The sequence below is a fragment of the Felis catus genome, chromosome F1 (assembly GCF_018350175.1).
Source record: "Felis catus isolate Fca126 chromosome F1, F.catus_Fca126_mat1.0, whole genome shotgun sequence".
Lineage (NCBI taxonomy): Eukaryota > Metazoa > Chordata > Mammalia > Carnivora > Felidae > Felis > Felis catus.
In genome coordinates this window covers 27318836-27346009 of record NC_058384.1, presented here as the reverse complement: position 1 = coordinate 27346009, position 27174 = coordinate 27318836, and the positions used below count along the sequence as shown (strand labels likewise).

The 27174-nt window shown below is 37.6% G+C and overlaps 1 protein-coding gene across 3 annotated transcripts in view; it reads left to right on the top strand.

Annotated features, from left to right (window-relative positions):
• The first annotated feature begins 2989 nt into the window (after nt 1-2989).
• Nucleotides 2990-27174, top strand: part of XPR1 (xenotropic and polytropic retrovirus receptor 1) — a 217096-nt gene continuing 192911 nt past the window's right edge. Inside the window, exon 1 of one of the 3 annotated variants that reach the window (XM_011290988.4) lies at nt 2990-3254. In XM_011290988.4, the coding sequence (XP_011289290.1) occupies nt 3186-3254 (69 nt within the window). In that variant the 5' untranslated portion in view covers nt 2990-3185. Of the gene's footprint in view, nt 3255-19516; nt 19541-25327; nt 25827-27174 lie in introns of those variants that run through there. The other 2 variants (XM_045048517.1, XM_045048516.1) reach the window with 2 other exon arrangements.

Genomic DNA, 27174 nt, shown 5'->3' with positions numbered 1-27174 from the left:
CCTAAGGTCACGCCTATTAAAAATGCCAGAGTTGGGGTGCCTGGGTCATGATCTCATGGTTAGTGAGGGCTCTTGTGCAGACAGCACGGGGCCTGCTTGGGATTCTCTCTCAAAATAAATAAATAAACATCAAAAAAATACCAGAGTTGGTATTTTGATTTAGGTCTATTTCCTGATCTAGTGTTCTAAACTAGGAATCTACTACTGCTTTCCTAAGCCACAGCTAGTCACTTAACTGCTTCAGTATCTTCAAAGACCCACATCATGCCTCTGTGGTCATCATGTATTCCTTCACAGTTTTGTTCCAACTTAATTTTACTTCCTGCACCTTCCTTCCATGAAAATTGCCCTTTCATTCCTCTTCTGCCTCTCTCTTCCTTGTTACCTCCCTTCTTTCTTTTCTTTGTTCCTCTAACATTTATGGAATACTTAAATGCCAGGTGCCATGCTAAACTGGAGAAAACAAGAGAAATGAACAATTTGTCTTCAAGGAGCTCATAGTCTGACACAAGTTACCATTGACTACACAGTGAGGGGATTGCTCCAGGGCGATGTGGGAGCCAGACTGTGGAAAGAAGGGAAGGGACCAGGGAGAGTTTCTCTGAAGAGTGGACATTTAGCTGCCTTAAAGGATATTCCAGTCAGACAACTTTTTGACCTTTTTTTTAACAATCTTGACTTCTCTTTGCTTTCTGCCTTTGAGATCTTTGGAGTGTCTTTCTCTCTGTCATAGTTGTTTGAATATATTTCAAAGGCACCTTCTCTGGAATGTCATCCTTTCCTTCCCAGTCAGTTGCATGTTTGTGTCCTTGTACATACCTCAAATTCAGCATGTATCACACTAGAGTCTAGCTCTTGGTCTGTTTGCTTCTCTCTCTGACAAGACTGTGATGTCCTTGAAAAAAAAAAAGACAATCTTACTAAATTTTTTTTGTTGTTGTTTTTCAGTGGGCTCCATTCCCATTGTAAGACTTGAATTCACGACCCCAAGATCAAGAGTTGCATGCTCTATCAATTGCCAGCCAGGCACCCCTATTTTTGAACCATCCTTCATTCCCAAAGTGGCATGACCAGCATATCATAGTACTCAGCATAGTTTTGTTAAATGAAGACTTATTTGCCTATTTACAAAAGAAAGTGTAAGCGAGGGGCCCCTCTGATTCAGAATAAAGTTACTCAGGCTATTATTTATAGAATCTAGCACAGAGCTCTGCTAGATACCTGTTCAATAAATATTAAGAATTTGATGTTTCTGGCAGTGAAACACCTGAAGCAATGCAGAATAAGGAAACATTAAATCTACTTCTGTAATAAATGAAGATTTTCATATCTGAGTGCCGGAGCTCTGGATCAGGCATGAGAAATACTAACAATTGTTGGTTATAGAGCTAGTATTGAGGATTTCCATTCTTTCCTGGGTCAGGCCCTGGATCCAGAATCTTATGCACAGTGAAGACAGCAAAGTATGGCGCTGTTGAGAGCAGGATGCATGGTCAACGGGAGTTGCTGCCAAGAATGTAGCATTCTAGTTCATACCTGGCTAAGGGCCCAGCATTCTATTTTGTACTTGCTCCTGGTTCCATCTTGCTAGGTGCATCATGCAGCCATTTTCTCTCTGTGGTTCTGTCTCTTTACTGGGGTCATAGTCTTCTCTTTACCTATCTGTTTCTCCTAGGAATGTTAACCTCCAGTAGAGGGAGATTGTTATGGTGGGGAGAGGAGTATGATGTTGAGGTGGGAGGAGTCCTCACTCCTTTTTTTTTTTTTCCTTCTTAGCATGACTACCCTTTTACCAGTGGTTGAAACTTTTGTACCAGAGTTAGAAAGACTCATAGCCTATGCCTATTTTCCATCATGTCTAATCTCTCTCCAGAGGAAATGATTGCAGAACGCCTACTGGCATGAGTCAAGAGGAAGGGAAAGGGGAAAGGAGAGAGAAACAAACAAACAAACAAACAAACAACCCAACAGCAAAGATTGGTATCTTGGAATACTGTCCTGGTCACAGTAGTCCCTGGTCTCTTTGGGTCTCATCAAAATCGTGGGAATTAAAGGACAGCAGAGTCCATGTAAGGGGTTTAGAACAGTGTTTGGAATGCACACAGTGAGTGCTTCATTAATGCTAGCTGTTATTATCCAAGGCTTCTTCACTCAGGGAAGAACTTTGGTTTCTGTCCCAAATCAGATCCTCTAGGACAAGCACTCCCACACTCAAAAGGAGCTCCAAACTCTGTGAGCGTTATATTCCCTATGCTTCCTTAGGACAGTTCAGGCTCCATGCTGATTCATTTCTGGTCTTCCTGGGGGTGGGGTTGCGGTACCCCTAGGGGATTCTCTTTCCTTCCAATATTGGTTTTCCTCTCAACCTCACTCGGAACCCCCAGGAAGTCACAGGTCCAGGTTGTCCTCTTCTCTGGCTACATCCCTCCCCAGTACTGGTTTGGGTTCAGGTGTTGTTATTAACCTTTCTGGTAGTCCTGGGACTAGATAATTGCATTGCAATTCATAAGCAGCGTGCAATTTTTGGCACTGACGTCTGTAGTTAAATTCAACAAGCATTTATTGAGCACCTAGAGCATGTAAAATACAGTTCTTTTAAATACATTTGGTCCTTAACTATTTAGCCTGTTTTACTCACTCAATTTGGATTAATGTTGATCCATCCTTAAGAGTTTTATGAAGAACAAATATTAAAATGAAAAACTGCACAATTCTTTGCAAATACAAACGTCTTGTGTGAATTATTTTTTCTACGTGTTAATATTAATTGCAATAACAAAACTACCGCTTTCCAGGCAGGCGGTAGAGAGCAGCTGTAAGGCCAACGGGAGTCAGACGGAAGAGGTCAGGGGAGGTGCCTCCAGCACGTCCGGCCCAGAAGGGGAGGAGCCTCGAGGAATGTCCCCCCCAAACCCCGCCCCCTATCCCTCCCTCTTCGTTGGTGCGGCGTAGGCGGTTACCATGGCGATGACGTCTAGAGGGCGGGACGGGGCGGGGCTATGGAGAGGAGGAGGAAGATGGCGGGAGGGCGGCTCTGAGGAGACCTCGGCGGCGGCGGAGGAGGAGAGAAGCGCAGCGCCGTGCCGCGCCGGGGCCCATGTGGGGAGGAGTCGGAGTCGCTGTTGCCGCCGCCGCCGCCGCCAGTAACTGCTGGACCGGAGTGGGAGTGAGGGGGAAACGGCAGGATGAAGTTCGCCGAGCACCTCTCCGCGCACATCACTCCCGAGTGGAGGAAGCAGTACATCCAGTATGAGGTACCGGCAGCAGCTGGGGTGTGGGAGGACTCGGAGGGGCCACCATCTCGCCAGTGCAGACCTCCGCTGCCGCCTTCCGCTCCTGCTGCCTCCCCGCGCCTGGGCGGACTTTGACCTGGTGCCGCGGGGAGCCACTGCGGCATCCCCGCCGCGGCTGCCCCGCTCTGGGCCCCGCTGACCTTCCCCTCCCCCGCAGCCCCGCTGCCGCCGGGGTAACGGATATGCAGGCGGCGGGCCGGGAGGGAGGGCACAGCTCCGCCGGGGCTGGGGAATAGTGGTGGGAGGGCGAGCCGCAGGTGGGGGAGTAGTGGTGGGAGGGCAGCCCGGGGTCGCGGCGGTTCCGCGCTAATCCCCTCCTCCCCACTCACTCTGACCTCTCGTCCCCACCCTGGGCGAGCGCCCCCTCGCCAAGGTTAGGTTTTGTTTCTCTCTGCTCACCTCTCACCAAGGAATCCTCTTCCGAGATAAGCCCCGTTAGCGATTTTCTTCATTCCACAGAGCCCTTCCGCTTTTCCCCACTTGCCCACTGTTGACAAAGGCTTTGTAACAGGGTTGAAATTTGATTTAAATGTATATCCCATATGCAGTGGTTAGTGTATGCAAACGTATTGTAATCATCTATTCTGTTTTGATAATAAGACGGTGACGGTCTTTTTACTGATTGCATGAAGTATACAAAGTAATCACATCTCTGGTTTTGACTGTCCTGTTGTTTTGGAATGGAGTGAAGGAGGAAGAGGAAGAAGGGAAGAGAAGAGAATAATTAAAATTTTCAGGTTTTCTTTTCTAAAATTTTGGTAGCCAGGGAGAAAAGTACTGTATTGTAAACAATGTACTTTTAAAACATACCTGTGTATTGTAGATATCATGGCCCCCTTCCCCCCTAATTGCTGTGATAACAGCTTGGAGGGTATTCAGTAGGTACTGATGAGGAACCTTACATTAATATAGGAACGAGTAAGGATAATGAACCCGTGTATATTTTCAGAAGGCAAGATACCTAAAGAGCTTTGAAGCACTGCAATAGGTTATTCTCAGTAACTGGCAATTCAGCTCCTGGATAGAGAAAGAAAGACTTATCTGTAACCTCCAGGAATTCACATCTATGTATGTGCAGGAACAAAGAGTATAAAATCAATACGAACTCAAATATGTTAGCTACATTTTATGAATTAAAATGTTTTAGTTGTCTATGTCTGTTTAAGTTCAGTGATAGGATGTTTAGGCAATAGCACAAGTTTATTTTTCATAAAGCAGTTGTAATAATTGGGGAAGACAGGGAAAGAGGTGTAAGTAAACAGAACCTTGAAGATTGTAAAATAAATTCACCTTGTAACATACAGTATTTGATTATTGCCAGAAATGAAACACCCAGAATTATTAATGCTTTCTTTCACTTAATTTTCTTTAGTGTTTTGTGGCTACATTTTGTAAGAATAAAATAAGGGACTAGTTTTTCAGCCTGTGGAGTTTTTGATTTATTGTTTCCAATAACACTCGGTCAGTTTTAAAACCTTGGCTAGAGTCCAGATGATGGTTTTTATTGAAAGGAGGGCATTGGTCTTTCATCTTGTAGTAGTAATTTTCAGCACCACTGCTAGTTCTTCACAGAGGCATAGGAAAAGCATGCTGAAGCAACATCTTCTACTTGTTATATAGTATGTATGGAATGCTCGATTTGGGCAAAAGTAATAGTGGCTAGTTGTATGCTGTGATTAATTTTAAGTATTACAGCACTTTCATAGAATTGTATTAATTTGGAGTAGCTGAGGCTGGAAGGGGAAACATAAGATTTAGTTTGAAAATGCAATTACCTCTTGATTTGTAATGTCAGCTTTGTGGCTGGAGTGACCACAGTAATTCTGGGACTCCTCATTCATATACTCCCTTTGGACACTAGCCCCAATTGGGTTACTCTAGGTTGGTTATAGAGGGACAGAATTCCTGAGCACATGTGTGACTGCATTATCTTTCCTGGGGCAATTATAAGGTGTTAAAAAATTTTTCATTTATTGTGGCTAATTGAAATTTTCTTCTGCAGAGTCCCTACTACCTAACTCCTGTCCCAGATGAACTCATTGTTTGGTAGGCACAATTAAATAGGGGGCACTTTTCTTTGTGAATTGGAGCCATTAAAAAGATTTCTTTATAGGGTTGGGATTTGTATTGCTATATTGTTTCTCAAGAGCTGGTGCTGTTCCTTTGAAAATATTTAAAGAGGCATAAATAAGAGTTTTCAGAGTCTGGGCATTTTGGCAACTTAAAAACTTTGGGGAAAAATGACATCCTAAAAGATGTTAGCTGTTGCTGGAGAAAAGAATCTTCTTATAATGCAGTAACACGTAGTTTCTGATATATGAAGATTATGCTCATGAAACACTGTTCATGCAATAGACACTTGAATTTGTTTTTCAAGCACTAGTGGTGAAATTCTAGGGTCTTACCCCTGATGTCTAGACTAGGGTGCTTTCTAGTGCTGTGGACCATGATGAACTGTTGAGCTTCTTTGGTTTTTATGTCATTTCACTACATTAAATTTTATTTGAGATAAGCAGAGCATTAGACAGAAACTGAAAATTTTGTTTTACATCTATAATTATGTGTATTATTGTGTATACATGGCCACACAATAAATGCTAGTTATCGTATATGTTAGCCATGAGACCCTGGGGACAATCTTTTTATCTTTCCAGGGCTCTTTCCTTTTCCATAAGATAAGAATATATAGGGCCAGAGAGCTTTTCAAGGTCCATTGTGATTCATAGGTTTTTGTTTGTTTAAGAGAGACAGTGTGCCAGTGGGGAGGGGGGCAGAGGAAGAGGGACAGGGAGAGAGAGAGAAAATCTTAAGCTTAGAAAATCTCCATTCTTAGCACGGAGCCTGATGCTGGATCATGACCTGAGCCAAAATCAAGAATGGGACCCTCAACTGACTGAGCCACTCAGGCACCCTGTTCATAGGTTTTTTTTTTTTTTTTTAAGTTTATTTATTTTGAGAGAGAGAGGGTGCATGTGCATGAGAGAGAGAGAGAGAGAGAGAGAGAGAGAGAGAGAGAGAGAGAGGATCGCAGGCAGGCTCTCTGCTGCCAGCGCAGAGCCTAGTGTGGGGCTCGAACTCACAACCGTGAGATCATGACCTGAGTCAAAATCAAGAGTCAGACGCTTAATCAACTGAGCCACTCAGGCGCCCCCATAGTTTTTGATTTAACTTTTAATGGTTTTTGCTTTTTGGAATGTTAAAATTGTTATTAGTGTTATTACTCATAAATAACCTAAAAATTATTAGAATTTCTAATTCAGAAATAAATTGTGGAGTTCATAAACTCAATCTTCGTAGGCAGAATAATAAAGCATAAAAGAGGGCAATAAGAAGAAACCATATAAAGAAAATCTGTTTGATCCACTTGTGAATAGCTTTTACAGAGAATAAACACAAATGAGCAGAGACCATCCCTGTTTCCAGTAATCTATTTGAGTGTAAATCTTGGCATAGAAAATAGAACATCAATAAATCTTTATAAGAGCACTTTAAAAAAAATTTAGAATCAGTGATTGCAATTTTAGAGCTCTGTAATTGATTAATCAAAATTAACAGACCAGTTTCAACCACATAGACTAGTATGACCATGCTAATATTTTACAGAATATTAGCAAAAGAAGCAAATATATTTGGTGCCTTCGGCTGCTGACTTGTGTTTTCATCCCTAGGGTCCTGTGCTGCTTTGGTTTCTCAGGAATGGTTTTTTCAGTGTATACTGGAGTTGAATAGGTTCCTAAAATAATGAGGTATCTAAATTTCAGGATTTTAGAGTTTCAGGGGAATTTGAACACTATCTACTTCCTCTTTTTTTCAGACAAAGAAACAAAGGTCCAGAGAGGTTAAGTCATCTGTCTAGGATCACATATAGATAGCTAGCCTCTTGAGCATAGATGTGTAAGCATTGGGAGTCAGGTCACCCTAGATGTGTGACCCTGATGAAATTACTTCCTCTTTCTGGGCTTTAGGTTCTTTGTAAGGTGAGAGAACTGGTCTTAATGGTTTCTAAACTCGCAGGGCTATATTTTCTGAGGACCTATCTAGCTTTAAATTTCTATTTTTTTTAATGGCTTAATTATATTTGATATATGAAGAAGATAGAACTTAAATTTAGGACTATTATTAAATTAAAGTTCTTTCAGAAAATTTTGATGAGATTTTAATTTGGGAGTGGAAAACTGACCCACTGAAACTTTTATTTAACTTAAATAAATAAAAGGGATAGTCCTTGATTAATTTTTTTGCAGGATTTGGAAAAGGAAAGATTCTGCATAAACTGTACATCCCTATCTTCAATTGTAAGAAAACATTGCCCTGACATTATTGTGATTTTCATTTATAGAACTATCCCATGAGAACACTTGTGTTGCAGGCTTCAATTTCCCAAAGGTATTATGTTGATTAGTTAGGGTTAACTTGTCTTGCTAGAACTTGTTTGAAATTTCCAGTTTGGCCACCCGATGGGGCACAAGCCACTTTTTCTTTCGGGCACTTCTGCAAATGAAAGTATGGTATAGCGTATTTAAGATAACACTTGTAAATGATTGTGTCCATAAGATGCCTGGCATTTACCAATGTTTCTTAAATGAGTGAATGAATGTTGTATAAGAGAGGAACCTATTACTATTCTTTATTATATTTGTATAATAAAGTGTGTTAGGATGAGTATCCTGGAAAGATTATACTTGTCCATCCATCCCTCAAGGTTGGTTTTGGATCAGCTTTTGGATGAAGGCCCAGATCATAAGAACCTAAGAATCTTATTTGACCTGGGGTGACCATGGAAAGTTAGTCCTGGCTTCAAATCCAGTCCTAATCTGGAAAGCATTTGAGAGACTGATTGAGTTGTGCTGGCTATGGGTTTTAAGTATATTCGTGCCATGGCCCCCAAAGGAGAGTACCCAAAACTCCCATTGAGTAAGAGAAGATAATATTAGAACTGTTAGTTATATTCATTTTTACGGATAAGACAAAATTTTACTAATATTTAATAAATGGGTGAGTTTGATGGCCTTGTTAGGAGGTGTTCTGAGAAAAAGAGAAGGATGGCTAATAGGTTTCTTACTTGTGTGTTCACTTTAAGCAAATAGCAATTATTCTAGTTTGTGGTTATGTAGAATTTACAGATGTTACCTAGTTTCGACTAAACTAACTCTTATAAAATGGATAGGACTTAAAAAGACTCCTGTAGGGGTGCCTGGGTAGCTCAGTTGGTTAAGCCTCTGACTCTTGATTTTGGCTCAGATCGTGATCTCATGGTTCATGAGTTTAAGCTCCGCATCTGGCTCTGTGCTGAGAGCCTGGAGCCTGCTTGGGATCCTCTTTCTTCCTCTTCTTTCTGCCCCTACCTTATTTGCTCTCTGTCTCTCTCTCTCTCTCTCTCTCAAAGTTAATAAATAAACTTGAAAAAAAAAAAAAAAAGACTTCCATAAAGAACCTCAACAGTAATACCACTAAAGCAAGCACATGTGAACAAAAAAGTGGCAGAGCTGACAATTCTACTTCTAGTACTAGCTTTTGGTAAGCCAAATTACAGACAAAAACAATCATACTTCTAATAGATCTGACAAGAAGTTTCCCCCACCCCCCCAATTCAAAATAATTAGGATAATTCTTTGAAATGAGATTTTTTTTCAAAACTTTATTTAGAGAGAGAGAGAGAGCGCAGGAAGGACAGAGAGAGAGGGAGAGAAAGAGAATCCCAAGCAGGCTCCACACTATCAGTCCAGGGCCTGACTCAGGGCTCAATCTCACAAACTCTGAGATCATGACCTGAGCTGAAACCAAGAGTCCAACACTTGATCGGCTGAGCCACACAGGCACACCTGAAGTAAGTTCACTGTCTTCCATAGTGAACTTCACCATAAACATATATTATGTGTTAAGAATATTGAGCCTTTGTGGTTTGTTTTTCAATTTATAACCATTATAATTCAGTTTCATAATCAACTAATTCCTGAAGTTTAAGCTAGACCTTTGAAATACTATATCACAAAATGTTAAGCTTAGATTTTTAAAAATAATGAAGCTTTTCAGGTATGTTGTTTTCTAAAAGTATTGCTATTGATAATCTCTTAGGTTGAAAATATTTTTGTACTATTTATGAATGAAAGATAAAAATTGTTTATCATTGTCTCATCTTTTAGAAACTATTTAGGGGCACCTGGGTGGCTCGGTGGATTGAGTGTCTGCCTTCGGCTCAGGTCATGATCTTGCCGTTCCCGAGATTGAGCCCTGTGTCAGACTCTTTGCTGACAGCTCAGAGCCTGGAGCCCGTTTCAGATTCTGTGTCTCCCTCTCTCTCTGCCCCTCCCTTGCTCACACTCTGTCTCTCTTTCTCTCAAAAATAAATGAATATTAAAAAAAAAATTGTTTTTAAAGAAACTATTTAAAAAATTCTGTTTTATTATGTACACAGTTGTAGAAGGATATAATTTATCAATAAATATACATATACTGGAGGAGGTACATAGTAAGCTATTGTTTTTGTTTTTGATAGTGATATATTTGAAAAAGGTTTGGAAGACTTTGTTCAAGTTGTGCAGCTTAACCAAAGCTGGTTTGCAGATTGCCTGGTATTGAACTAGTCTTTGCAATTGAGAGCAGTGTCAAAATTCACTAGGGTTCTTACCCAGTTGTATTTGCCTTTTCACGTATTCCTTTTACCTAGTAAATGCTGAAAGAAGCCAAGTAGACAAAGCTCATGAACCAATGCCTTAAATTATCCATTCATTCTAACAGCTGTTTATAGGGGTTCTACTATTTGCTGTAGGCTGATAGATTTGTCCTGAAACTCAAGCTCTTTCATTATCTTAAAAATAGAAAAGATGGGGTACCTGTGTGGCTCTGTTGTTAAACATCTCCCTCTTAATTTTGGCTTAGGTCACAATCTGACAGTTCATGAGATCGAGCTCCAAGTTAGGCTCTGTGCTGGCAGTGTGGAGCCTGCTTGGGTTTCTCTTTCTGCCTCTCTCTCTGCACCTCCCCCCTCCCCCAGTAGATAAATATTAAAAAAAAAATAGAAAAAACAATAGTATTTTTTGTTTTTGTTTCATTTTTAAATGTTTATTTTTTTTTGAGAGAGGGCACGTGCGCATGTGAGCAAATGGGGGGGTGGGTACAGAGAGAGAGGGAGACACAGACTCTGAAGTAGGCTCCAGTCTCTGTGCTGTCATGACAGCACAGAGCCTGATGTGGGGCTTGAACTCAGGGACCATGTGATTATGACCTAGATAAAGTCAGATGCTTAACTGAACTACCCAGGCACCTCTGGTTTTGGCTTTGTATTTCAGTCAGCGCAGTGTTTCAGAATTAAAAATGGTATAGAAAGGAAAGATTGCAGATTGAGGACTTGGAACATTGTTATAAATTTGGGTCACTTGTAAATGACTAAGAGACTTTCTCCTTAGCTTTTTGAGCTTTTGAACTTTTTTTGTTCAAATACCTTTCCATCTAATTTGTTAACAGGAACAGATTTAGTTACCCATTCCCATCATCATGCAGGTATGGTGTCTATAGGGGCTGATCAGAAAATTCTTAAAAAGTTGTTCATTTATTAGAGGTCAGGGGAAAGTATAATTAACCTGCTGTAAGCATAACTTACAACTTCATAGTCTGTAACAAGAGGACAATATGTTAATTAAGCAAATATAGTCTCTTATTCATTGAGGGTGACCTGCAGTATTTACAAAGACTGAGGACTAGGAATGTGGAGATATAAGTCCTTAGACATAGTTCTGTCTGTTCATAAGTGATGAGAGAACCAGAGATTGTTTTGAAAATTGAAGGGCTATAATGTAATCATTCAGTAAAGTGGGACGTTTTTAGATTATTGTGTGACTTACTTAGGCTAAATTGGTCAAGTTGTAATTCACAGAGTAATGCATGTGCTTTGTAGGCTTTTTCTGTACCTTAGAGCAGTGGTTCTTAAACTTTTTGGTCTTGGAACCATTTGAAACTCCTAAAAATTATTGAGGATTCTAGTGTCTACTGATACATGTTGTATTACAAATTAAAACTGAGAAATGCTTAAAACACAGGAGTGTAACAAGCACACCTTCTACTAGAGACATGTTATCACACTTCATGCAGCCTCTGGAAAACTCCACTGTTTACTTGTGAAAGAATGAGAATGAAAAAAACAAGTGAAGTTTTGTAGTGTTATTAAAAAAAGAATTTGGATCTTTTGAGCTCCCTGAAAGGGTTCCTTCCTTCCTTCCTTCCTTCCTTCCTTCCTTCCTTCCTTCCTTCCTTCCTTTCTCTCTTTCTCTTTCTTCCTCATTTTCTTTCTCTTTGCTTTTTTTTTTTCTTTTTTTCTTTTTAGAGAGAGAGAATGCATGTGTGCAAGCATACGAGCAGGGGAAGGGCGTGGGAGAGGGAGAGAGAGAATCTGAAGCAGGCTCCACGCCCAGTGCGGAGCTGATCTTACCAGTGTGAGATCATGACCTGAGCTGAAATCAAAAGTTGGATGCTTAACTGATGGAGCCACCCAGGCACCCCCCCCCCTTTTTTTTTTTTAATTTTTTCTGAGTTTATTTACTTAAGCAATCTCTACACCTAATAGTGGGGCTCAAACTCATGACCCCAAGGCAAGAGTTGCATGGTCTTCTGAATGAGCCAGCCAGGCACCCCTCCCTGAAAGGGTTTCTGAGAGTTACTGCCTTAGAACACAGGACTCCTTTCAGAAGGTTCAAAGATGGCCTGAGAAAAAGTTCTCCAGTTTTAGGAAGCACGTAGGGGAATAGGGAATCTCTTGGATGAGAATTCTCAGGTATTTCCCCCACTGCAAAGGATGTAAGGGGGGAAAAAGTTGGCTTCTTGGGGATTCCCAATTCCGTTCTCTTTTCTTTGAATTGAATTAGTTGATATGTGGTCTGCTTGTCATTAAGGAGAATGGAATTGACATTTATCGAGCAGTTAGGAACCCAGTGTCAGCTGCTTTACATAGAATAATCTCATTTAATCTTCACAATTTTGCAAGGTAGATGATTTATTATTTTTATTTTAGATTAATCATTTGTTCATGGCTACATACCTAGCAAGTAGCAGACCAAGTAGGATTTGAAATTGAATCTGTCATACATTAGAACCCTTGCTTTTTAAAAAAATTTTATTTGAGAGAGAGAGAAAGAGAGAGGGAGAGGGGCTAAGGGAGAGAGAGAGAGAAAATTTTAAGCGTGGTGGAGCCTGACACAGGGCCTGATCCCATGACCCTTGGATCACGTCCTGAGCCAAAATCAAGAGTGGGACACTCAACTGACTGAGCCACTCAGGCCCTCCTAGAGCTCTTGCTTTTATACAGGAATTGTAAGTAACAACAGATGTTATTTTTTGAGTGCTTACTGTATTTGGCACTATGTTAAGTACTTTAAAAACATTTTCTCTTTATTAGCAAGCCGTTAAGGTAGGTTGTCAGCTCTGTTTATAGATTGGGGAAATTGAGTCTTAGAGCCATTGAGTAATTGATTATGTTGATACTGCTAATTGTGGATAGCCTTCTTTTAATTCATATTACTACCTTTGGAAAAATAAATAAGTTCCTTTATTTATACATATATAGAGTTTGATGTGGTCTGACCTATTCTTGAGCATCTGCTAAAGTAATGGCTGGTCTATTTTCAGTCCTAGGTCTCAGTCTGCACGTTTTGGAGGTAGTAGAGTGTGGTCTGGAGGCCAGAGTTAATTTATATTTTCCTCAAGATTATCAGGGTAACTATTATGAGATAGGCAGCTGGTAAATAGAGGACCTTATGAAGATGAGGCCATAAGAAAAAGATAAGATATTAGTAATAAGAGTAAAAAGAGGAAGATAAAGTGGGCATAGCTGTTGTATGCTGCAGTTGTGGCATTTGGCTTCTAGATGATAGATCATGGAATGTTAATTATTTCTGAGATTATTTAGCCCAATTCCCTTTTTTACTTAATGGGAAATGAGGTTTAGAGAGGTTAAGTGATTCAGGGTTACATGACTTGGTTAGTGGCTGAGTTAACACAATTACCCTGATTCACTTTATTGCTTATTATTTTGCCTTGTATGCTAGTATGTTCAAAATGCGTAGAGAACAAACTCTAAACCATACTGCCTAGCTCATATTCCAGCTCCACAGTTTACTAGATGAGAGACCTCAGGCAAGTCACTTAACCACTTTGTGCTTCAGTTTCCTCATCTGTAAAATAGGGATAATAATAGTAGTTCTAGGTCTTTGGGAGGATTAAAGGAGTTAAAATATAGAAAGTGCTTAGAACAATGCCTGGCACATAGTAAGAGCTATATATTTGTTGTAAAAATTATTTCTCCTGTAGAGAGCTCAATGGTATTAATGTTGTATAAACTGAGCCTTAAAATTTGTCACTCTGGGCTTGCCCAATTCAAGTTTTCTTGGAAAATGGCTTTGTTGATTTTAGCCATTACTCCTGTTATCTGTGATATTTATATCAATAATTAATGAATGAATTAATGTTAAATATTAATATTTATATTAAAAATGGTCCTTAACCTTTTTATATATAGTAATAAAACCACCTAAGAACAATTATGTGGTTTTGAAATAAATTCCCTGTTCACTTGTAAATTAGACATTATTTAAGTTATAGACTGTATTTTTTTTTTTTTTTTTAGTTGAGGTGAAATTCACATGTGTATTCTTAAGTATAACCAAATAGCTTGAGTGAATTGTTGGGAGTTTTTAGTGGATATCTACTTTTAGTTCTTTTCAGTTTTTTAATGAAAATTTAATTTCTAATACTAGAATTGGTTTTAGAGTTGAGAAAGACCTTCTCAACCTCTCTGTTTTATAGATGAATAAATTGAGGTAGAGAGGCCAAGATTATGTGGTCAGAGTCTTGAAACTAGCTGATAGGAGAGCCTGGGATAAGAATATTGGCTTCCTGCTCACCAGTGTACATTGCTGAGGCGCTATCACTGCTGTATAAACATTTAATTTTTTTTTAAATTTTTTGAGAGAGAGCATGAGTAGGGGAGGGGCAGAGGGAAAGGGAGAGAGAATCTCAAGCAGGCTCCACATGGGGGGTAATCTAGGCAGACAGAATAATACTAGGCAAAGGCATAAATAGGTGGAAGTATCTAAGCATATTAATGAAATCTGGTTTAGTGGATATGTTGGAGAACTAATGGAGTGAGGTTGGAAGGGTGGACTGGGAGGGATCAAGGGGTGAAGGGATGAGTACCTTGCTGAGTTTAAACACTTCCTGGGTGTGAAACATCAAGGATTTTAAAGAAGAGGTTAGTGGAGAGGGATCAGTGCAAAGTGAAATGTATAATTTAGATGTTGGAAGATGTATTGGAGAGAATAAGGCCAAAGACAGGAAAACCAAACAGTATAGCTGAAAATATTGAGGGCTTGAATAGTAGCTTAATTAATCAATTTTAGTGTGTATTTTTCCCATATTTTAATACCAAAATCAGGATATGTCTTATAATTAATGTTGTGTTATAGGTTAATTTGCAGATACATTTTTCATTTTTAGAAGCACATAAAATAATGGTGTATATTACTATTAATTACTATTAATTACTATTAATGGTGTATATTACATCTTAGATTTGATAAAATTTGATAGTAATGATATATAATTTTACTTAATGCTTACTGTGTATATGTCAGGCAGAGTAATAGATACCTGTCAACATCAAGCATCTGGCAGTGTCTACCATGTTTAGCAACTTTTTAATTTTTTTAATTTTTGTTTTTAAGGGAGAGAGTAAGCGAGCGTGGGAGGGGCAGAGAGAGGGAGAGAGAGAATTCTAAGTGGGCTCTGTGCATGAAGCTTGATCTCATGACCCTAAGATCATGACCTGAGCTGAAATCAAGAGTCAGATGCCTAACTGAACGAGCCACCCAGGCGCCCCTAGCAACTTCTTTTTTAAATAACTGAAAGTGACCAAAAGGCCATGGGATCTACCTGGGATGTCATTAAAGGTTGAGAAAGAAATTTATAAGAGCATGGTTGAAGAATGAATGCAGAAAATAAGAAAAGTTCATGTTTGTCCCCACAGAATGTGGCTAGAGCTCTAGAAATAAATTACTTTGATATCAATTTAGTGTTTTCTTATTCTTTTGTTTAAGTCAGTGAATGCAGATTTAGTTCTTTTTTTAGTTTTAGGTAATAAACTCAAATGTGATCAGTGAGATATATTGAGATATATCTTTCTATTGTTTTTCAAATGTTTTTATAATAGTAGATAACAAAAGTGTTGATAAGCAGGTTAGTTACCACTTCTAATCACAGATTTCATCTTTTTATAAACGTTTCTTTTTGAGTTGAATATATTTGTTTGAAATAGGAGTTTTGAAATATAAGTACTTCAAATTATACTGCCATTAGATATTTGCTAGAGAGGGATGCAAAATGTTTTCTCTAGAATTTGTTTGGTCAGTATCATGGACTTTGAACAGTTCTGTTCTTGATAGATGGAGAAATTAGAAAGTACATTGCTTCAGAGACCACTGAAATTGAAGTTATTATAATAACCCTGTGAGCTTGGGCAAGTCATTTAGCCTTTCCGTGTTACGGTATTCTCATCCTTAAATTGGACATGATAATAGTGCCTACTTTAGAGGATCATATGAAATTAACTGAATTAATAATTGGAAAGCACTTAGTACATATGTGTGGTAAGTAATAATACTACGTATAGTAAGTGTTGTATGTATATTAGCCATTATTACATATCTATCTCTAGTGGTTTGAAACTAACAGTTGAGCAGGTTCCTAGTTGATTTTATTCTTTTAATTTTTATTTATTTATTTATGTATTTATGTATTTATTTATGTATTTATTTGTGGGGGGGGCAGAGGGAAAGGGAGAGAAAGAATCTTTTTTTTTTTTTTTAATTTTTTTTTTTCAATGTTTTTATTTTATTTTTGGGACAGAGAGAGACAGAGCATGAACGGGGGAGGGGCAGAGAGAGAGGGAGACACAGAATCGGAAACAGGCTCCAGGCCCTGAGCCATCAGCCCAGAGCCTGTTGCGGGGCTCGAACTCCCGGACCGCGAGATCGTGACCTGGCTGAAGTCGGACGCTTAACCGACTGCGCCACCCAGGCGCCCCAGGGAGAGAAAGAATCTTAAGCAGGCTCCATGTCCAGTGTAGAGTCCCACCTGGGGTTCAATCTCACAACGGTGAGATCATGACCTGAGCCGAAATCAAGAGCGGGTCACTCAACTGACTGGGCCATCCAAGTGCCCTCTAATTTATTTATTCTTGAGACAACTTGGGGAAGGGAATCAGTGAAACTCTAACTGGGAAAAAACAACTTAGATATTGCTCATTCATTTATTGGATAAATGGAAGACGAAAGAAGTTTACCTTTTTAAAAAAGCCTGATATTTCACAGAACACAAAGTTTTTGTTGTTACTTGTTGATGGTTATTGCTAAGATAAAAAGATTAATTTAAACATTTTTGACAGTTTCTTTAGTTTTTGGGATAGAAGGAAAACTGGGAAGAAAGCTGGTAACTTTTTTTTCTTTCACTCTTCTGTTATGAAGCCTTAGTAGAATTGATTTATAAACATACAGTATTAGGGGCGCCTGGGTGGCGCAGTCGGTTGGGCGTCCGACTTCAGCTAGGTCACGATCTCGCGGTCCGTTAGTTCGAGCCCCGCAACAGGCTCTGGGCTGATGGCTCGGAGCCTGGAGCCTGTTTCCGATTCTGTGTCTCCCTCTCTCTCTGCCCCTCCCCCGTTCATGCTCTGTCTCTCTCTGTCCCAAAAATAAATAAAAACGTTGGAAAAAAAAAATAAAAATAAACATACAGTATTAGAGGAAAAAAATATTTTAGGGAAAGAAATGATCAAATGCAGTATTTTGAAATTCTCCTTTAACCTTTGTTTCATTTTAGAGACTATTATTTAACATGGTGGGTTTTATGTAAGGAACACTTATTAATAAACCATTATTTAACCAGCTTTAATTACAATGATTTAAAATTTTTAATGATATCAGTGATTATTAATAATAATTTAATGCATATTTTGTGAACCTGCCATGCTAAACACAGAATATCCCATTAAAGTAACAACCTCCTTCCAAATGGTGAAATTTGCAAACATACACAATATTTTAGTAGTTGGATCATTTTATTATCATTAATATTTGAAATTAAATAAAAATATCATTGGTAGGCATAAAGTAATACTATTAAACATTTTTTAATGCATCACTTTCTAGTGCTTAGCACAGTGATTTATTGTGTAGGTGCCTCAATATTCATTTTATAAGGAGTGAAGGAAGAATTCAATATAAAGTTTTAAACCTAGGGAAACTGGTAGAGGATAGCTACCTTTGGGAATGGTAAACTCATGAAATTAGATCTTAAATATGCTGATTTCATGTGTGAGATGTCTGTGTGTAGAGAAGGAGCTAGGATTTGAAAAATGGTATTAAGAGATAAGATTATTATAATTGAGATAGCAATTAAAGAATTCACTAAGGGAAAGTATGTAAGGCAAAAAAGTAAAGATGCAAACGGAGGAAGTCTTGGAAAATACGTTGTTACAAGACTGGAGATATAGAGATAAATGGGTTATTAGCAGTGATATGCTCTGTGGACAGGTCAGTAAGAATGAGAATTAAGAATAGGCCTTGGAGGGGCGCCTGGGTGGCTGAGTCACTTAAAGTGCCCGACTTCTGCTCAGGTCAGGATCTTGTAGTTCAAGAGTTTGAGCCCTGCGTCAGGCTCTGTGCTGACAGCTCAGAGCCTGGAGCCTGCTTCAGATTCTGTCTCCCTCTCTATCTGCCCCTCCCCTGCTCTCTTCCTCTCTGAAAAATAAATAAACATTAAAAAAGAAAAAGAATAGGCTTTGGATGTGACAAAGGGAGCTTATTGGTGGATTCTGAACATAAATTGTGTTTTGCAAACTATCTTCCAGGTTTTAAGAGGTTAAAGTCATTGAGACAACATGTATGTACTTACCATTTGAGAAATTTGGCTACTAAATTATGGAAAGAGCCTAAATGTCCATCAACTGACAAATAGGTAAAGAAGATGTGGTTTATATATACAATAGAATACTACTTGGCAGTGAGAAAGAATGAAATTTGGCCATTTGTAGCAATGTAGACAGAACTGGAGGGTATTATGCTAAGTGAAGTAAGTCAGTCAGAGAAAGACATACCATATGTTTTCACTCGTATGTGGATCCTGAGAAACTTAACAGAAGACCGTGGGGGAGAGGAAGGGGGAAAAAGTTACAGAGAGGGAGGGAGGAAAACCATAAGAGACTCTTAAATACTGAGAACAAACTGAGGATTGATGCGGGGGTGGGGAAGAGGGGAAAGTAGGTGATGGGCATTGAGGAGGGCACCTGTTGTGATGAGCACTGGGTGTTGTATGGAAACCAATTTGACAATAGATTGTAATTAATATTAAAAAAAAAAGAAATTTGGCTACTAACAGAGCGAGGAAGATAACTTTGAGGACCAAGTAGGATAAAGCAAAATGTTCTTTGAGAATTTATGAGATCTGTTCATATATGAAGACAGTAGAGAAAGTAGCTTTAATTTTATCTAAATTTTTGGCTTAATTGCATTTCCCTCATTTATTGTCTGTGAGGCCTTTACAAAGTTTTTTCTCTGAACCTCAGTTTTCTTGTGTGTGATATGAGGATAGTACCTACCTTTCAAGGTTATTGTGAGAATTATATGTAATAATATATGAAAGTACCAGCAAGAGCCTGATCTATAGAAGATACTCTTCAATAAAGTATAGCTGTTAATTTCTATCATTATTAAAAATAAGCCACTGAAGTAACTTTTACTCATTTATTCAATGGACATTTTAGGGTGTCAGTACTTAATTTAAGAAGACTCTCTGTAAGTGTCATGAAATTTCTTGGAAACCAAATGATGGTAGCTGGACTTGTAGAATCCATTGCTTGATGGGGTGTCTGGGTGGCTCACTTGGTTAGGTGTCTGGCTCTTGTCAGTCAGGTCATGATCTCAGGGTTTGTGAGATTGAACCCTGCATGGGGCTCTGCGCTGACAGCATGGAGCCAGCTTGGGATTCTCTCTCTCTCTTTTTTTGCCCTGCCCCCCTTGCCCTCTCTCTCCTTCTCTCTCAAAATAAATAAATAAACCTAAAAATAAAAAAGAATTCATTGCTTGAGAAACTACCTTTTGACAAAATGAATTACTGTGTTTCATAGATTCTAGGATGCACACTTCCTTGTTCCAGTATCCAACACCTTTGAAATTGGGATTCATCTTACAGATGTCATAGTTTAATTGGTAATGCTTTTCTTTCTTAATGATTCATAAAATAATGGTGTGTTTTAACAATTGATGATGTCTTAGACTCAATGAAATATGGTAATATTTTATTAAGTACAAATGTATTTTGATTAGTAGTATTTTTTTTGTGGGAAATGTTATTCAGCCTCCAGAGAATACCCAATTTATCAAGTTTTTGTGGTACTGAAATTGAAGCTGTGAAGTGGTCTGAGACCCATAGATTAGAAACCATTTTGGGGGCACCTAGCTGGCTCACTTAGAAGAACATGCTACCCTTGATCTTGGGGTTTTGAGTTCAAGCCCCACATTGGGTGTAGAGATTACTTAAAAAAAAAAAGAAAGAAACCATGTTTATAATTTTTATAGACATTAGAAACAGTATTGCAATATTGCAGAGCTTTTGGATTCCTTTTTGTTTTTGTTCAGTTAAACTGGCAAACTGTTACTAAGAGCAAACGTGAGAATTTTATGTTGTGATAACTATTATTTTTGGGCAGAAATCTAACATGTTTTACCAACCTGTATAAAACTTACATGTTAAAGAGAGCTGGAAGCCAAAAGCATTAAGAACTTTTCTTGTGTCTAGTAAATAAAAATGGTTTGAATTTTGTGTAGAGATAAAAGATAATGAAAATTGAGAAAACTAAGGAAGGACTTTGCATTTTGATAGTTCATGAAACTAGAACTGCTATAAAAGCTCAATAAAAATAATAGCTAACACTTAAAAAAATTAACTGATGTGCTGATTCGGACATTTATGTTTTGTGTTCAAAGTCTGTGAAGTTTACCAGTATATTTTAAATTTGTACTGTGCTAGATGCCGTGGCCTATAAAAATTGAGGTGAGGTTGCTCTCTGCCCTCAGAATTTACAGCTGTTACCACAATAAATGTAAGAATGAGACATATAGATTTAATTAGTTAGAAGAGAGCATTTGTTATCAGCTTTATTTTATCGTCAGAATAGCATCCTTAGACAAGGAAGATGCTGATTTATTCTGTCAGACCTGCTTCAGGTTAAAAGTGTGGCTGTATGCCTTCTCAAGGGCATTCAGTGTGAGTTAAATTACAGTGTTGGTGGCTTTGATATATGGGAATGCAATTTTGCTTATTATTGCTAAATAAATCACTTGCTTAAAATTGTCATAAGTTTTCTTTCCATTATTTGGTATATGTATAGGGATAAGCATCTTAGCTACTTTGATCAAGATGAGCAGAAGATGTTGGTTATGATCTAATAACATGTACATTCTGTGATATAAAAATGTTTTTCGAATCTACCTCATGTATTAATTATCTATATAGCCCAAAACTTAGTAGCTTAAAACAATAATAAACATTTATCTCATGTTGTTTATCTCATGTGTGTCAGGAGTTTGGAAGCAGCTTAACTGGGTTGTTCTAGCTCAGGGTATTGTGTGAAGTTGCAGTCAAGATGTCAGCTGGGGTTGCAGTTATCTCAAGGCTGGATTGGGGCTGGGGGATCCAATTCTAGGATAGCTCACTCTGGTGATTTGCAAATTTGGGCTTTTTTTCAGAAGGCCTCAGTTCTTTACCATTCAGAACTCACCATAGGGCTGCCTTTTTTTTTTTTTTTTTTAAAGTCTGGCTTCCCTCAGAGTAGATAATCCAAGAGAGAGTAAAATGAAAACCACAGAGTCTTTTATGACTTAGCCCTGGAAACAGTATTCTGTCATTTATGCAATATTCTATTGTTTATATAGGTCAGCTGTATTCTGTATGGGAGGGGTTGCACAAGAACATTACTACCGGGAGGAAAGAATCCTTTGGAAGATTCATCTTTGGAAGAATCATCTCAGAGGCTAGGTCCCTCACTTGATATAAAAATCTAATGGTAGTAAAGTTTTAGAAATAAAAGAGTATCAGAAAATTGAGTTGCCAAAATTGGAAGTAAATCTTAGAAAATAAGGTTTCATTTGAAATAGCGGGCTTTGTGTCTTTTTCTCAAGCATGGATTATAGAATGTATAAAACTTGGGTGGGATACTTTAGTAACCTGAGTTTCAGATCTCAGTGGTAAAATGAGAATCACGTTTACATTAAGGAGTTAAAGCTCTGTGTTTCATAAAATTAAAGTTAAAGTAGTGTGTTTAAAATATTCAAAATGATATGTGATAGTAGGCATTCAAATGTAACTATGATTGCTTTTATTATTGATCGATATTTGTGGCCATCATTTCCTCAGCTCTCATGTGTACTCAACCCAATCTAATCTAGCTTCTGCCTGTTCACTCTTCTGAAACCATTGATTGATGGTCACAGGTGAGCTCCTGATCCTCAGATCTAATAATCTCCTCTTAGTCTTCTCTTTCTTTTTGATCTCTAAGCAGCTTTTTATTTTTCTTTCCTTTAACTTAAGGTTATATTTTTTTAAATCTTACATATGGATAGTTTCAGATATAGGCTCTGAGGTAGAAAGAGTGTAGGCATTCCAGCGTTAGCTATTTTTCTTTATAATTCAGTTGCAGCATTCCAATTAGATAGGTAGATGGATAGATAACATTCCAATTAGACAGAATAGACATCTATATTCACCATCCTGCTCAAGATACAGAAAAATTATGAGTATTATGCACCCTTCCTTGATTGTTGTTTTGCTTCCTTGATTGTTGTTTGTTTTCTTTTTAAGTTATTTTTCAGCTTTATTGAGACATAATCGACATAACACTGTGTAAGTTTAAGGTGTACAACATAATGATTTAATACATTGATATATTGTAAAATGATTACTTCCATAGCATTAACTAACACCTCTATCCCATCACATAATTACCATTTCTTTTTTGTGGTGAGAACATTTAAGGTCTACTCTCTTCACAACATTCAAGTATCCAATAAAATACTATTACCTATAATCACCATGCTGTACATTAGATCCTCAGAATTTATTAACCTTATAACTGGTAGTTTGTACCTTTAACTGATATCCTCTCACCACCCCCCCCCCCCATCATAACCACTACTCTATTTGCTGTTTTTCTTTTTTTTTTTTTATCCATCCATCTGTTAACCCTTAGGTTGTTTCCATGCCTTATATTGTGAATAAATGCTGCACTGAACATGGGGGTGCAGATATCTCTTCTCTAAGCAACTTTTGATAATTTTTAATACCTCTTCTTTCTTTTTTCATTGTTACATTAGTTTCAGATGTACAATGTAGTGACTTGACAACTCTACACATGAGGCTATGCTCACCACAAGTGTATCTACAATCTGTCACCATACAGCACTATTACAATACCATTGACTAATATCTCTTCCTTCCTGAAATGCTCCTTTAATTTTTGTGGCACTGTGTGTGTGTGTGTGTGTGTGTGTGTGTGTGTTTATATATATATATATATATATATATATATATATATATATATATATACATATATATATATATGTCTGATTTTTTTTCTCATTGTCTTGTCTGCTGCTTTGTATTCCAAAAGATTATGTCCTTGGCCCACTTCTCACTTTCTGAGAAATTATATTTACCTACAGTTTAGGCAGTTTCTTTTTTATTTTAAGTAGGTTCCATGCCCAGCGTGAGGCTCAGACCCATGACCAAGAGTAGCATACTCTACCTCTACCGACTGAGCCAGCTAGGCACCCCAAGCTTAGGCAGTTTCCTGTCACCTTTATGTAGGTGATTCCCAGTTCTTAACCACTAGCTCTGACCGGTCTTTGAAATTGTATATCTCTGAGGTGCCTGGGTGGCTCAGTCAGTTAAGTGTCTGGCTCTTGATTTTGGCTCAGGTCATGATGTCAGGGTTTGTGGGATTGAGTCCTATGTCGGGCTCTGTGCTGACAGTGTGGAGCCTATTTGGGACTCTCTGTCTCCTCTTTCTCTACCCTTTCCCCCACTTGCACTCTCTCTCTCTCTCTCTCTCTCTCTCTCTCTCTCTCTCAAAACAAATGAATAAACATTAAAAAAATAAACTGTAGATCTCTATTTTCATCTGTCTGCTATCTCAGTTTTTCTGTAGATACCAAAGTGGTTTGTCATCCAGTCTCTTTTATCTTTTTTTGCTCATGGTTTTTTCTTTGGTGTTTTTCCAGGTCAGTTAATAGTGTCACTAATCATCCTTCTTTTTACCTGGGCTCAAAATCTTGAAGATCTTTAATTCCCTTAGTTCATGTTTAATTGTTTCTTTTTTGCTTCTTGATTTTTGCTTCTTGGTGTCCTCCTCTTTCCCATATTTCACCTATTTTTTCTGCCCCCCATTGCGACTGCCTTAGACTTTCAATATGCTTTGCTCATTTTTTAAAATGTATTTAATATATTGTGTTATAATTTATTTATGTGACTTCTTGTTTGAGTCATCATTATTTTCTTTAGAGCCTGGCATAATGTACAGAGTAGACATCCAATAATCATTGAATGAATAAAGCATGGTAACTTCCTTAATGATGATATTAATAATCTATAAATATGGTGCACCTCTTTTATACAAGTACAAGCACGGTGGCTAATTCCCATACTTTATAGTCATATGGGGACCAAGTGACACAGAAAAATAATTAAAATATAAGGTGGAAATATTAAGTGCTATAAATGGTTTCAAATAGAGTACTACAGGATTTCAGAGGAGAGAGTGATGATTTCCAGCTGGAAGAATCAGGACTATGAATAAAAGAGGTTAAATTTGATCTAGACCTTGAAAAATGGTTAAGATTTGGAAGTTAGGTTTAGAAGATGTGGGTAGGGTGGGGGATTGTAGTAGAGAGAGTAGTTGTAAACAAAGGCAAAGATGGAAGAAATATTGAAGTTCCTAAAATGAGTAATAAGTAATTCATTTTGGCTTTAGGGTTAGATTGTGAAAGTGAAAGTGATTTTCTTCAGTTTGGAATATAAGCCTAGAAAGATAGTTTGAACCATCCTGGGTGCCTTAGAGGCCAGCAGAGGATTATGGGATTTATTTTATAACCATTGGGAAATCCTTGTAAGTTTTTAAGCAGGAGAATCAGACTGGTGCTTTGGGAATATTGATAAAGAAGCAGGAGTTGTAAGATGTTTTAGAGAGATGGAAATCTATAGGTTGGTAAACCAGGTCAGAGTTCACTGTAATAGTGTAGGTAAAAAGGATACGGGAGATACGTAAATGAGGTTGTGGTAGTGGCATTGAATGAACCAGATCATTAAACTCATGGGTGAAAAGGAGAATATTAGGAATGTTAACTGCACTAGGACAGGGATTTTTATTTTCCTCATGATGTATTCTAAGTGTTTACAGCAGTGCCTGGCACATAGCAAGTACTCAATAAGTATTTGTTGAATGAGTGATAACTAAGATTGTGAATCTCTGTGTTTTGGATACTGGCAATGACATTAAAAGAAATACAGAACATGAGAAGAGCATGTTTTGGGAAGAAATGAATTGAACTTTGGACATTCTGAGTTTGTGTTAGCAGACATGTGGCTGAGGATACAGATTTGGGAGATATCTACATAGAAATAGTAAAAGCCATGTCAGTGAATATCAGAATATATTAGTGCAGTAACTTATAAATGTGAATATTCCAAATTAGTTCTTCCTGTTTTATAATATATATTTTATACATTTAATAATTGAAATTATAATTTAATGTAACAACTTTTGCATAATGAGCTGCCTTTTGCTGATGGGGTGCTTTAAATTCCATGAAAATTATGAGTCGTGCATAATTCTAATATACTGTAGATTTTGGATTAAGTATGTACAAAAGTACATTAATTTTAAACTTTAATATATTAGATTATAAGAATTTGTGTAAGTTTTTATTGACTTTACAGATTATTTTTATCATCAAAAACAGAGTTAGGTTAGTTTATTTCTATTTGAGGATAGAAATGAAGATTCATTAGATGGTGATTCTTTGTATAGGACATATGAGAATGTTGGATGCCCTCTTGAGGTATATAACATGATTTACAGAACTGTCCTTAACACTTTAATATCATGAAAACATGACTGACTTCTAGATGATGAGACAAAGAAACCATGTCATATGTACCTGACTTGCACATTACTCACAGACTACCCAGTATTTCTGGTGAAAAAAACTAAAAAGGGAATGCAAAAAGAGGAAGCAGAAACTGAAAAAGAAGTCATTGGAGAATATTTCTGGGGTGCTATAAATCAGCTCATGATGTCTGTGTTTGTTTGTTTTTAAAGTAGGCTTCATGCCCAGCACAGAGTCCAACGTGGGGCTTGAACTCACCACCGGGATCAAGACCTGAGTTGAGATCAAGATTCCGATGCTTAACTGACTGGGCCAATTGGGCGCCCCTCATGATGTACATATTTTGAAGAATATATCAAAATTTTGTTATTCAGGAGTTCCATTTAGAAAAATTTTTGGATTAAAAAAGTCTGATGTAAATTTTATCTAATTATTAAACACTGTTAACAGGGAATATGACTGTTTTAAAGGTTTATAACAAGTAATCCCTTTCCCTTCCTCTTTAAATGCCTGTGTTTATTTTATTGCTTATTAATCAATAATTAAATTCCAGTGTGCTTTGAGTGAATATTGAAGCCAATGAGAACAACATAGGTTATTTAATTGATGGAGTTGATAATATTTGTAGTATATATTTGAGGCTAATGGTGAGTTGATAGGAAGTAGAAATTTTTCTAGTTTCTGATCTGAGTTTGTGGAAAGGCCTGTGAGATTGCCTGTGCTTTGGAAAGGAGATTAATGATGATCTACTACGGGTTATTAAAAATTAACAACATAAGAAATTTGTATTGGCAGTATTATTGAACACACATGTTAGGTTTGAACTATACCCTATTTTGTGCAATAGATATATATCTTACAGAAAGTTTAAGTAATATAATTAGGAGACCTTGTTTAAAGCTATGCAAACTGGGATTTGCATGTATTTTCTTAGGAGTCTGTAGGTTATGAGAATTAAAAATATAGTATGCTTATGACAGTGATTTTCTAAAAATATAATAGCATAGTCTAGATCATCTAGATGACCATCTTATAAACTGGTAAATGCCGGGAGTTGCAGTGCCTGTGTTTATGCTTGTTTGGTCATGTTGGCTCCAGGTAGAATACTGTACTACTACCACAAGACTGAGGCATATCTAATACATAAATGATGTATTCATGTCCAAATAGTAGATGGCCAAATGATGCTACAGCCCACTGTATGATGTAAGTTTTGCGGTAGTTTGCAAAGGATTAGCTAACATTGTTTGAGTATCTTTTATGTTCTAAGTGTTCTTCATTTATAATCATGAATTATAATTAATATAAGGATTTGTGTTTTAAGAGTTTTTAATTCTCATAATAGACCTGTGAGGTATGTGAGATTACTCTGTTTTACAGATGAAGACACTGATATACAGAGAGGTTAATTTTCCCAAGGTTACACAGCTCTTAAGTGGTAGAGTTGGTTTTCATATGCATCGTCTGACTCCATAGCTCCTAGTCACTGTATTATGCTCCCTCATAGTAGAGAGAGGAACTAGGAGCATTATATCACATCTAATAGTCATATGGGTATTCCAAATTCAGAAGAACAGGTATAATGACAGCATTGTATTCATGTTGCCAGTTGAGATTTTGTTTTAGCAAACACATTTTTTTCCTGTCACATTAATGTTGTTGGTTGAATAGTATTGGTTTTG